This window comes from Pelodiscus sinensis, chromosome 3, assembly GCF_052426305.1.
Source record: "Pelodiscus sinensis isolate ZL-2025 chromosome 3, ASM5242630v1, whole genome shotgun sequence".
NCBI lineage: Eukaryota > Metazoa > Chordata > Testudines > Trionychidae > Pelodiscus > Pelodiscus sinensis.
Genome location: NC_143054.1, coordinates 147,038,547 through 147,052,001, shown reverse-complemented (window position 1 = coordinate 147,052,001; position 13,455 = coordinate 147,038,547). Strand labels below are relative to the sequence as shown.

The 13,455-nt window shown below is 48.7% G+C and overlaps 1 protein-coding gene across 3 annotated transcripts in view; it reads right to left on the bottom strand.

The window, feature by feature from the left end:
* SYT14 (synaptotagmin 14) overlaps positions 1–13,455 on the bottom strand; it is a 283,919-nt gene that overhangs the window by 159,562 nt on the left and 110,902 nt on the right. For all 3 annotated transcript variants that reach the window (XM_089777423.1, XM_075925106.2, XM_025178349.3), the window contains one exon: positions 1,905–2,123. In XM_089777423.1, coding sequence (XP_089633549.1) covers positions 1,905–2,123 — 219 coding nt within the window. The remainder of the gene's footprint in view (positions 1–1,904; positions 2,124–13,455) is intronic.

The window sequence follows — 13,455 nt, the reverse complement described above, 5'->3', positions numbered from 1 at the left end:
TCTTTGATAGGATAACAAGCCTTGTGGATAAGGGAGAAGCAGTAGATGACAAAGTAAACTTTAGTAAGGCATTTGATACGGTCTCGCATGATATTCTTATTGATAAACGAGGCAAATATAACTTAGATAGGGCACAATAAGGTGGCTGCATAATTGGCTGGATAACCGTAGTCAGAGAGTTGTTGTTAACGGTGCTAAATCCTGCTGGAAAGGGATAACAAGTGGAGTTCCGCAAGGGTCTGTTTTGGGACCCGTACTGTTCAATATCTTCATCAATGATGTAGATATTGGGATAGAGAGTATGCTTATTAAGTTTGCAGATGATACCAAACTGGGTGGGGTTGCAACTTCTTTGGAGGATAGGGACATAATTCAAAATGACCTTAGCAAGTTAGAGAAATGGTCAGAGGTAAACAGGATGAAGTTTAATAAAGAGAAATGCAAAGTGCTCCACTTAGGAAGGAACAATCAGTTCCATACATACAAGATGGGAAGCGACTGTCTAGGAAGGAGCATGGTGGAAAGGGATCTAGGGGTCATAGTGGACCACAAGTTGAATATGAGTCAGCAGTGTGATGCTGTTGCAAAAAAAGCAAATATGATTCTAGGTTGTATCAACAGGTGTGTTGTAAGCAAAACGCGTGAAGTCATTCTGCCGCTCTACTCTGCACTAGATAGGCCCCAGCTGGAGTACTGTGTCCAGTTCTGGGCGCCACATTTCAAGAAAGATGTGGAGAAATTGGAAAGGGTACAGAGAAGAGCGACAAGAATGATTAAAGGTCTAGAGAACATGACCTATGAAGCCAGGCTTCATGAACTGGGCTTGTTTAGTTTGGAAAAAAGAAGATTAAGGGGGGACATGATAGCGGTTTTCAAATATCTAAAAGGGTGTCACAAGGAGGAAGGAGAAAATTTGTTCCTCTTGGTTTCTGAGGACAGGACAAGGAGTAATGGGCTTAAAGTGCAGCAGGGGAGGTTTAGATTGGACATTAGGAAAAAATTCCTAACTGTCAGGGTGGTCAAATATTGGAATAAATTGCCAAGGGAGGTGGTGGAATCTCCCTCTCTGGAGATATTTAAGAACAGGTTAGATAGACATCTGTCAGGGATGGTGTAGACGGAGCTTGGTCCTGCCTTGAGGGTGGGGGGCTGGACTCGATGACCTCTTGAGGTCCCTTCCAGTCCTATGATTCTATGAACTCTGGCTCCATGCTGTGAGTGCTATGGTGTCCACAAAGGCTATCAGAGCACAAGGAGGCACATGCCCATGGTGTCTCTTTTGTGTCTGCAAGTGGGGAGGCAGCGGAGGAGTGGTGTGTGAGACACAGCCATAGAGATCAACCCCTGAAAGCACGAATCACAGCTTGTCTGACCAAGCAGCCACAGGGAGTATCCGCCCTCCTGATGCCCTCCCCAGAGTGCTTCCAGGGGCTCTAAGTCAGAGGCAGGCTCCAAACAGTATGGATGCACTATTTCAAAATAATTCTTACTAATTTCAATGCTTCACCATAGTGGGGACGTGCTATTTCAATTTTGTTAAAGTGGGAGTTTTATGTCTTTGATTTTACTTATTTCAAAATAATTTCCTACTGTAAACATGCCCTACTTCATGAGGAACCACCCAAAAAGTTTAAAAGGAATTCTTACAAGAAAAATATTACTGTTGGTTAAGCTGCATTCTATTAATACCTGTCATATTAAATTCCATATGCAATGCTTTCAGGAAAGACATGAAAGCATGTTGGTACCTATCTTCTACAATGTGTGCAGATAGAAAAAAAATTAGAATTGCTAGCAGAAAGTGATTATTTTTAAACCAGTCTGTTTTTAACTGCAACATTCTTATCCACAGTGTAACCTGAAAGTAAGGGATGATGGAAGAAATATTGTAAATCACATCTTACCTTCATCTATTGAGGCTTCACTACTGTACCCATCATACTCTGCTGACAGAGGACTATATTTTTGTCTAGTTTCCCAAATGTAATTTTTTTGCTGTCTGCTATCTATCGTTGATGGCCTGGAACTTTGTGTTCTGGACAAGGCCTCATGGTATTTACCCAGTGCCTCATCTTCACTTTCAGAGGAGGAACCATGCTGATCTTTATTCATATATGAGTTGTCTGTTTGAAGAAAAAGAAGAGTAAATGACAGTTCAAGAAAAAGTGAAACAAAATCAATTACAATTTAAATATTTTTATTGTTGGCTTAAATTTATAGTGAAAAACAATATATCTAACCAACTTTTGTAATAATTTTACCCAGACTAAAACTGAACTGTACTAGCTCAGAAATTATTATTTTTGTACAAATAGAGAAAAATTAAAAATTCTTAGATATAATACTATATTATATTTAATATATATAATATTTATATATATATTTAATGAGAAATGAGCTAGGGTTTGGTGGTTTGTTTTTTCTTTTTTTGAGAAAGCATACTTATCCAACTTCTTGAATCTATTTATTTAAGAAATAAAATTCCCAAATATTTTATGTAATTCGACAACACTGTAATGTCATATTTTGGATTACTGACTCACAGTAGAAAGTAAGCTACTGATAGCTTTGTTGTGAAAGGGCTAATAGAGTAAAATATGGCAAAAACAAAATGTTGGTGTAAAAACAAAACAAATTACGAAATTATTTGAAAATATTTCAGGCTAATAATACCTAGTATACCAGTGTTTCTTAAACTGTGTTTCGCAGCACACCGGTGTGCTGCAAGACAGTCAGAGGTGTGCCGCGGAGAACAACAGAATGCAAAATGGCCACCCTGAAAGGGGCAGGCTCCTGAAAGGAGCAAAGCTCAATAACTTTCCCCCAACCCTTTTTTTTCCCCTCAATAACTTCCTCACCCTCCGGAACCGTTTTCTTCCCCCTCCCCAACAAAAAAAATCCTTGGTGTTCCTCATAAAAAAAATTGTTTGGTGTTCCTCAGTCTTAAAAAGTTTAAGAAACACTGTAGTATACCATTTCTCTCCAAAAGTGTTGCTGCATTTTTAAAGAAAATCTAACAAGCTGACCAATATGTTCACTACTAAAAAAGAAGATTTACACATACCAATAGATGCACATATCCACAGATGAGTACTTTTATACACCTTACACATTTACAGGAAAATCAAAATGTGCATAGTGTCCTATTTTACTTGCAGCAACTGACCTAGGTTGGATATTAGGAAAAACTGTTTCACTAGGAGGGTGGTTACCTAGAGAGGTGGTAGAATCTCTATCCCTAGAGGTTTTTAAGTGTCAGCTTGACAAAGCCCTGGCTGGACTGATTTAGTTGGGATTGGTCCTGACTTGGACAGGAGGCTGGACCTGATGACCTCCTGAGGTCTCTTCCAGCTCTATGATTCTATGTTTCTATGATTATTTTTCTCTAATGTGGAATTGATTCAGATTCTCATAACAGCCACCTACCAGTAGTAAAGGTTGCATAACGGTTTCTATTCTAACCTCTGTTTTTATCTAGTTATAATTTCCAAAATCATCACTTTTGTGTTTACATTTTTCCAATATGACATCTTTTCAAGGTTTGTTTTTTGCTTGTTTGTTTTTTTTAATTTCAGCTGCTTTCAGAATGGAGTGAAAAATAAACCCTTTTTATAAGAACATAAGAAAATAAGAACAGCCATACTGGGTCAGACCAAAGGTCCATCTACCGAGTATTGTTTTCTGACAGTGACCAATACCAACTGCTCCGGAGGGAAGGAACAGAACAGGTTCCCATCGCCCATTCCCCGCTTCTAGCAAACAGAAGCTAGGAACACTATCTTTGCCCATCTTAGCAAATACCCATTAATGGAGCTATCTTTCATGAATTTATCGAGGCCTTTTTTTAACCCTGTTATAGTTTTGGTCTTCACAACATCCTCTGGCAAGGAATTCCACAGGTTGACTGTGCATTGTGAGAAGTACTTTCTTTTGTTAATTTTAAAAATGCTACCTATTAATTTCATTTAGTGACCTGACCCATAGTCTTTGTGTTACAAGAAGGAGGGTATGTCTACACTACAAAGTTAGTTCGAACTAACGTTCGTTAGTTCGAACTAACTTTCATAGGCGCTACACTAGCACTCCGTTAGTTCGAACTTAATTCGAACTAACGGAGCGCTTAGTTCGAACTAGGTAAACCTCATTTTACGAGGATTAAGCCTAGTTCGAACTAGCTAGTTCGAATAAAGGGCTGTGTAGACCCTTAATTCGAACTAGTGGGAGGCTAATGCTTCCCAGGTTTCCCTGGTGGCCACTTTGGCCAACACCAGGGAAACTCTATTGCCTCCCTCCCGGCCCCGGAGCCTTTAAAGGGCCACGGGCTGGCTACACAGTTTGTGCCAGTTGCAAGGCTGCCAGCACCCGTGCCAGCACACCCTGCACCTGCCACACCATGAGCCAGCCACCCGAGGACACCCAGCCCTCCACTGCTCCCCAGGACCAGCCTGGCGGCTCCCAGGAGCCTGCCCGGGGGCGCAAAAGGCGGGCGCCCGCTTGGTCAAGTGCGGACATCGTGGACCTCATCGAGGTTTGGGGGGAAGCCTCCAATGTCCACGATCTCCGCACTAGCCACAGGAAGGTGGCTGTCTACAGCCGCACGGCTGACAGCCTGGCCGCCAGGGGCCACCAGCGCAGCCGGGAGCAGGTGCGCTGCAAGATTAAAGACCTGCGGCAGTCCTACTCCCGGGCCTGCCAGCCAGGGGCCGACCCGGAGGCCTGCCCCCACTTCCACGCCCTGGACCGCCTCCTGGGGGCTCATGCCGTCCCTGCCCCCCGGGACGTGATAGACCCCGGAGCAGAGGGCCCGCTCCAGGAGACGGAGGAGGAGGAGGGCTCTGAGAGCCAGGAGCCTGCCGCCAGCCTGCCCAGGACCCAGGACCCCCGAGGCACCCCACAGAGCCGCTCGCATGTGTCGTCCGAGGCCGGGGAGCCGTCCCCCTGTGAGTACCATCGTACTCCCCTCATGTGTATGGGGGGCTGAGGCGAGAGGGAGCCCCGGGACCGTGTGCCTGGGCCTTGCCCACCACGGAGCAGCAGCTGGGGATCCTGCACGGGCCCTGGCCTTGCAGAGCGGAGCTGGGTTTCACACACCTGGGACCCTGGGGTAATTGACCGCTGGTCTTGTTGCACCACAGCTGCAGCACCTGGGCCTGCAGGGCGCACCACACCGCCTGCAGCAACTATCCGTGCCCGGGCAAGTAGGAGAGCCAGGAATGAGGAGGACTACCAGAGGCGGCACCTCCGGTTCCTGGATCACCAGCTCCGCACCCAGGACCACTGGGTCCAGGAGGACCTGAGGCTGCGCCGGAGGAGTTTGGAGGCCCTGGAGGAGCAGGGCCGTGCCCTGCGAGGCCACCTCCAGAGCCTGCTCGACCGCTTCCCATTTCCTCCTGCTCCTACTCCCCCTGCTCCTCCTGCTCCCCCTCCTGCTCCCGCTCCTGCTTCCTCCACACCCCCCGTCCCTCCTGCCCCCCCCCCACAACCATTTCCCACCGACGCCCCTGGACCCGCAGTGTGGCGAGATGGGAGAGGCAGCCGGACTCCTACCACTGAGCTTTCCTTTCCCTTCCTCCCTTCCCTCCCCTTCCAGCTCCCTCGTCCCAGGTTTCCCCCTCCCCTCTCCCACCCTCATTCCTCCCTTCCCCCACCCCAGTTATGTGAAATAAACATACGTTTTTGTTTGAAAAACAGGTGTCTTTATTTTACAGTCGGTAGGGAGGGGAAAGGGGAAGGGGGGTAGGGTGGAAGAAGGCCCCAGTGGGGCATGCAAGGGAGAGGTCAGTCCACCAGGAAGCTCTCCCGCAGGGCTTCCCGGATCCGGACGGCCCCCCGCTGGGCTTCCTGGATGGCGGCGGTGCGGGGCTGACCGTAGTGTCCAGCCATGCGGTCAGCCTCAGCCATCCAGGCTGGCAGGAAAGCCTCCCCCTTTCGCTCACACAAATTGTGGAGCACACAACATGCTGCCACCATGGGAGGGATGTTGTGCTCGGCCAGGTCCAGACGGGTGAGGAGGCATCGAAAGCGGGCTTTCAGTCGCCCGAAGGCCCCCTCCACCACGATGCAGTCCCTGGTAAGTCTGGCATTGAAGGCCTGGCGGGAGGGATTGAGGTGCCCCGTGTAGGGCTTCATCAGCCACGGCTGCAGTGGGTAAGCAGCATCCCCCGCCAGGCACACGGGCATGTCCACGTCCCCGACCCTGATGTGGCGGTCGGGGAAGAAGGTCCCGGCCTGCAGCCGCTGGCACACGGAGGAGTTGCGGTACACCCGGGCGTCGTGTGCTTTGCCGGACCAGCCCACATTAATGTCCATGAACTGTCCCCAGTGGTCACACACAGCCTGCAGGATCACGGAGAAGTACCCCTTGCGGTTCACGTAATGGGACGCCTGGTGTTCCGGGGCATGGATGGGGATGTGCGTCCCGTCGATGGCCCCACCGCAGTTGGGGAAGCCGAGGGCGCCGAACCCCCGGATGACGGCGTCCGGGTCGGCGAGGCGGACCACCCTGCGGAGCAGCACCCGGTTGATGGCGCCCGGGTGGCTGGGAGCGTGCGTGTCCTGGCAGTGCCCCGCGCCCCACTCCCGGAAGCAACCCCCCTGGCGGCGTGTAGTACAGCCGGGACAGCCCGACCCCTCCGGTGCGGGGCGCTTTCACCTCCTCCCGCCCCCCCCTTTGTCCCTGGGGCGGCCCATCCCCTCCTCGCAGACCCCCTCTCCCTCGGCTCGGTGGCCGACGAGCGCCGTACCTGCATGAGCACCGCTCCGACGGTGGATCTCCCCACGCCGAACTGTTTCCCGATGGATCGGTAGCTGTCCGGCGTGGAGAGCTTCCATAGGGCGATGGCCACCTGCTTCTGGAGGGGGATGGCGGGTCTTATGCGAGTGTCCCTTCTTTGCAGGGCAGGGGCGAGCCACTCGCAGAGCTCCAGGAAGGTGTCCCTCCTCATCCTGAAGTTCTGGGTCCACTGTCGGTCCTCCCAGCACTCCAGGACGATGCGGTCCCACCAGTCGGTGCTGGTGTCCAGACGCCAGACGCGGCGGGCACGCCGGTGCCGGGGCGCCGCTGCGGCTCCTCCACGGCCCCCAGGGCGGCCAGGTGGAGAGGCAGGGGGCTGACGTGCACCAGGAGGTGCCAGGCAGCCTCGAGCCATTGGTGGCAGGCTTGCAGCAGCAAGTCCAGAAAGTGCAGCAGAAGGTGCAGGGCGAGCTGTGGCTCCATGTTGCCACCTGCGGCGGCCCCCCTGAAGGGAAGCACCGACACAGACGGGCACAGAGACCAACGCTTTGCTGTCCCTCGGCGAGGTTGGCAAGCAAGCAGGAAAAGCTGAGAAACGGCTGTCCAGGGGGGTCCCTTTAAGCTCGAGCCTCAGATAGCCTCAGACAGCAGCCACACAAAGCAACTACTGACCTGGTGCCCTGCCAGAACTGGTTTCAGCTGCCCTTAAATGCCCCCCTGCGTCCAATCAGTGTGGACGTGCTAGTTCGAATTAGCAAAATGACTTTGAAGTAGGAATAAGAGCCTCCGGAAAAGGGCGCTTTTTCCGGAGGATCGGGGCCAGTGTAGACGCTCTTTTCCGGCTTTTTTAAAAGCCGGAAAAAAGCGGCGGACATTTTTATTTAAATGCCGCGGGGGATATTTAAATCCCCCGCGGATTTCCCTACTACGATAGGTGAAATTAACATGCCCCTTCCGGAAAAGGGGCCAGTGTAGACGAGCCCCTATTGTATTCCCCCCCTTAAGTTATCTCTTTTCCAAGGAAAAGAGTCCCAGTCTTATTAATCTCTCCTTATATAGCAGCCATTCCATACTCCTAATCATTTTTGCCCATTTAAAAAAAAAATATAAGGTTTATATAGTTTTTTAAAAAAAATCCTCCATTTGAAATGACTATAGTTTAAAAGTTAAAATTTAACAGGAAAATACCTCTCACTTGGGAGCACAATACAGCCATGTTCCAGTAAAAAATTGTTTATATCTTGCATTAATTAAAAATTAATTCAAGTAGACTCATTTTTTTCTCTATCCACATTATGAAAAAACATTCACTCAGTGCAGATGGCTAGTACAATATTTACACTACCTTTAAATTCCACTTAACCCCTCTACAGAAATATAACACCACATAAGTATGTGGAGCATAAACCTATGCACTCTACCTCAAGTACACACCCAAAAATAATACATGAATAAGTACTTCTAAGCAGAGTTAATTTTACAGTCAACTGGCTGCTAGCATAAATTATTGCATATTAGTTGGAATAACTATGACTGAGACCAGTACTTTTTTTGTTTAAAAAAAAAATGTTGGTACTCCAGGGGAAAAGAAAAATGTTGGTACTCCAGGGGTACTTCAGAAAAAATTTGTTGAGCTCTGATTAGAGGTGCGGTACTGCGTCTGGAGGTGCCGGTACTGCGTACCAAGCAATATCATCACAAAAAAGGCACTGACTGAGACTTTGCATGGTGTACAAGGACTAGGAAAAGACTCCTGTAGTTTGTTGGGGATTGCTACTGTCTATGGTATGCAAAAGGATTAAAGAAGGGTTCTGACCAATTCTGTAAGTTGCACAGTAGCTGAAGCAAAGGTATGTCTGGATCTTAAGTTCTGAGAGGGATAACAACCGGCTCCTGAGAATCTGACATTGGTCAACAGGATCATTGCCTGCAACTCCAATGAACTGCATATCATCTGCAGAAGCTCTTTGCCCCTGGCTCACTTTGGTAGATTGGCAATTGGCTGAAGGAAAGCCTGAACAGCAGTTTTTTCCAGTGGAATTTAGGAACTTTGCCAGACTTGAATTAAGACTGCTTGGGGCTACATGCACAACTAGCTTAAGTGCAGACTAGCATTCTCTACTACGATTGCGATTTAAACCAAAGTTTATAATTTAAATTGGCTTACTTGGGAGGTGGCTAATTTGAACAAATCTTATAAACAAAGGTGAGGGGCATTCTAGTGGTATCTAGTCAAGAAAATCCATATTACAAAGTTGCTGCCTCATTCACTGCATACCTTCCAATTTCTGCAACAAATGAGGCAGAAGTATTAAAGGCAATAGCCATTCACTAAAAAACCTTACATAGCCCATCCTGTCCGATGAATCCAGAGGGTCTGTGGGGAAAAATAGCATGTGATAATTTAATTAAAGATTATATCACAATGCATATGCAAAAGAGAGATGATTTAAGTTTCCACATTAATATAACTTTAATACTGACATTTTCTACATTTTTTGCAATCAATTTTTTAATATACAAGGGTGTTTTTTTTCTGTGCAACTTCTCATGTTTCTGAAAAAACAGATTGAAATAACAGACATTCCAACATGTGGAATCAGACTGACATCCACATGACTTAATAGCAGAACTGAAATTCCTGGATTCACAGCACACACTTTTGCTAACTGAGCTAACAGAGGGTACGGTACATCTACACTACAATGTTAATTTGAACTAACTTAGTTCAAATTAGTTAATTCGAACTAAGCTAATTCGAACTAACAGATCTAGACTAAAAAACTAGTTCGAATTAGCGTTTTGCTAATTCGAACTAGCGCATCCACATTAAGTGGACCCTGAACCAGGCTTGAGGATGGCCGGAAGCAGTGCCAGCAGGGCATCAGAGGAGGACTTAGAGCGTGGAGATGCTGTCTCAGGCTAGCCGAGGGCTGTGCTTAAAGGGTCCTGACCCCCACCCCGGACAGACAGTTCTCAGGGGTGCCCCGTTTGCAAAGCAGTTCTGGCTTGGAGTGACCAGAGTACCCACACTGGGCACATCACAGCACTCGGCCATCAGACCGGCTGCACTTGCCGCAGGCTGCCATCTGGGGAGAGGGAGCAATTGGGGGGCTGCAGGAGAGCTTCCACCCCCAGAAGCCCGCAGAGCCAGCCCAGTCCTCCCCATCGGGGGCTCGTACCCCATTCCTCCCTCACCTGCTTCCACTTACCCTTACCTAGCCCCTCTTCTTGATGTACAAAATAAAGGACAATTGTGTTCAAGAATGGAATCTGCCTTTATTGAACAAAACTGGGGGAGACTGGGAAAAGGAGGTGGGAGAGGGGAAGAGAGAGGGTGGGAGAGGGGAGGGCAACTACAATGATCAGGGGTTGGGAACAGGTCCCATATGAAGAGAGGCTAAAGAGACTGGGACTTTTCAGCTTAGAAAAGAGGAGACGGAGAGGGGACAGGATAGAGGTCTCTAAAAGCAGGAGTTGGGTGGAGAGGGTGCATACAGAAAAGTTCTTCATTAGTTCCCATAAAGAAGGACTAGAGGACACCAAAGGAAAGGAATGGGTAGCAGGCTTCAAACTAGTAACAGGAAGTTGTTCTTCACAAAGCAAAGAGTCAACTTGTGGAACTCCTTGCTGCAGGAGATTGTGAAGGCTAGAACTAGAACAGAGCTTAAAGGGACGTGAGATCAAGTCATGGAGGCTGGGTCCATGGAGTGGTATTAGCCAGGGGGTAGGAGTGGTGTCCCTGCCCAAAGTTTGTGGAAGGCTGGAGAGGGATGGCACGAGACAAATGGCTTGGTCACTGTCTTCGGTCCATCCTCTCCAGGGTCCCTATGGTTGGCCGCTGTCGGCAGACAGGCTACTGGGCTAGATGGACCTTTGGTCTGACCCGGGACGGCCATTGTAAGCTCAGGGCTCAGGGGTCTCAGTGGACCCCCTTGATTTTCATGCACACCTGCTCCTGGGTGGCCAGGCTGGCAGCTATCCTGACCTAGACAGCCATTTTCCTGTGCCTAGTGCGGAGGTCATGGACGAGGTCCACGATGTCCGCACTAGCCCAGGCGGGTTCCCGCCTCTTGCGGTCCCGGGCAAGCTCCCGGGAGCCGCCAGCCTGGTCCCGGGAAGAGAGGGAGGGCTGGGGGGCATCGGGTGGGTGGCTCGATCCGTGCCAGGTGCGGGGTCTTCTGGCTGGGTGCTGGCAGGCTTGCACCTGGCACAGGCACCGTAGCCAGCCCGTGGGCCTTTAAGGGGTCCGGGGCCGGGAGGGGGGCAGACGAGTTTCCCTGGTGCTGGCCAGAGTGGCCACCAGGGAAACCTGCGGAGGGCTAGCCTCCCACTAGTTCGAATTAAGGGTCTACACAGCCCTTAATTCAAACTGGTAAATTCGAACTAGGCCTAATCCTCGTGGAATGAGGATTACCTAGTTCGAACTAAGTGCTCCGTTAGTTCGAATTAAGTTCGAACTAACGGAGCGCTAGTGTAGCGCCTATGAAAGTTAGTTCGAACTAACGTCCGTTAGTTCGAACTAACTTTGTAGTGTAGACATACCCAGAGAAGGTGGTGGCAGCTATAGATTCTCATTCTTTCTACGAACCAGCTACTAGGAAAATGAGATACACTTTGCCAGTGGATTTCACAGATAGTTGCTTACATTCCATGTTCTGAAGGGGAATGTGTTCTAATGGTCACAGTCCCCTCTGACTGACATTCCCCCAAGCCTGACCTGTTCTGAAGATTCCCCTATCGTGTTGCTCTCCTGCCTCACCTCTTCCTTCCTCCTCATCTCTTCATCCCAGTCCCCACCACTAGCCCTTGCCCGAGCAGATGTTTTGTTTAGCCAACCCTCATCTCCATTCTATGAGCTCCTCATCCCAGTCCCATTCTCTCTACACAGCAAGTCTCGGACTTCCTCTCTGGGATTCCACCTCAGCTGCAAGTTCCAGTAAACTGCCGTGGTCACCTCATCCCTTCAGTTTCCTTGTCTACCCATTCCTGGGACTTGTGCCCCAGCTCCACATTCAATCTCAGTTTCTCTCAACCAGACTGTGATGGGGTGCATTGACAGAAGACAGAAAACCCTTTGGGGTGCTTCCTGGAGTGCTGGCAAGACCACTGACACTCACTTCTTTGCTTTCTGGGGCTTCTCACAACTCTGTCCTGCTGAGCCAGCTCTGCTGGTCTCCCCCAGCCAAGGCACAGAACTGAGATCGCTACTCCCCACCCCCCCTCAAGAAGCAATACAGATACAAACTCTGTAGGTCCAAGGAAAATGCAGTTTTAGGCCCATCTTCCAGGGAAACCACTCCCCAAATGGGATGAGAACCCCAAATGGCTTATTTAGATAAGCCTCCTTTAGCAATGAAAGGAGAATGTACACATCGATTGCTCCCCCAGGTAACAATTATTTACACTGGGCTTGATAATAAATAAAAGTGTATTAAGCCTCCAAACCAGGGAAGCTCCCTGAGGTCCCTGGTTCATTCTCTCGGGAGACCCATTCCAGCCAAAGACACAGAACTGAAAAACTTCACATCTTATATAGCCTTCCTTTCAGGCAGGAATTCTCTGTTTTACATTCTCCCCTTCCATAGAAAATTACCTGGTCAGCCCCGACCAGATAGGGAGGTCACATGACTTCCAAACACCAACCACTGCTAAAACTTAAAGGACAAAAGAGGCTTTTTACAGGTGATCATCCAGACATTGAGGGAAACTTGTGGAAGCCATCTTTGATGGCTTTTATTTGAACTTTAAAACCATAACTCATTCCATACTTCATATATTTAACTTTACACACAAGAATGATACATACACCAAAATGAGATATACATATCGAGCAGACTGAGACATTAAAATTGATTGGTTACATGAAGTATTTTATCCAAAGCATCTTCAAGTTATGCATATTTGTGTCCATAAGTCAATTTCATAAAGCATGGAGGAAGAGGGGGGTAGGAGAAACTGTCACACAGACCCTAGCTCCCAGTACTCCTATCTAGTCACTTCCACTGCCCACCTCCTCCCTGCTCTCAATCCCAGGCAACTTCATCCAGGGGACTCTGCATTCCACTCAGTTTTTTCTTCTATACAATCAGAGTCAGCAGTGGGGACACTGAAAGCACAGGGTAGAGAGTAGGGATCTAGATATCATGTAACTGAATAGTCGTGTAACCACATGAAATCTTAGCATTTACACAACTATTGGATAATCCCGGGGTATACAGAGGAAGCAACGTAGCATGGCAGCAGCCCCTGTCTGTGGGGGTCTGAGCTCATTGTGAACAAAGGCTGGGATTCTGGAGCAGCCTCTCACTACAGGGAGCGGTAGCCATCTGGGGTGGGTGCAGGCAGCACGTTGGAGCTGGTGATTGAGGGTCTGGGCCCCTTGACTTCTTTCCTGGTCTGCCCTGATTGCAGGACATAACTCTACACAGTTTGGTGCCCTTCCTTGCCGGAGGGTCTGAGCTCTTAGACTCGTTAAGTGTTCTACCCAGACTGAATGTCGCTTGGCCCAGCCATGAAAAAATACTAATTTCCTCCTTTGATAGATTGCCACCCTAAGGGTAGAACAATGAGGAAGTGTGGCCTCCCTCTGAGACTGACAGGGAGGGATGGCAATACACATCTACAAAAACAAAAAAAAACTACTAAAACAGAGCATGGAAAATTTCAGCCTAAACAGTGAAGTCTGGCAAAGTTATAAGCAACTGAAAATTAAATATCAA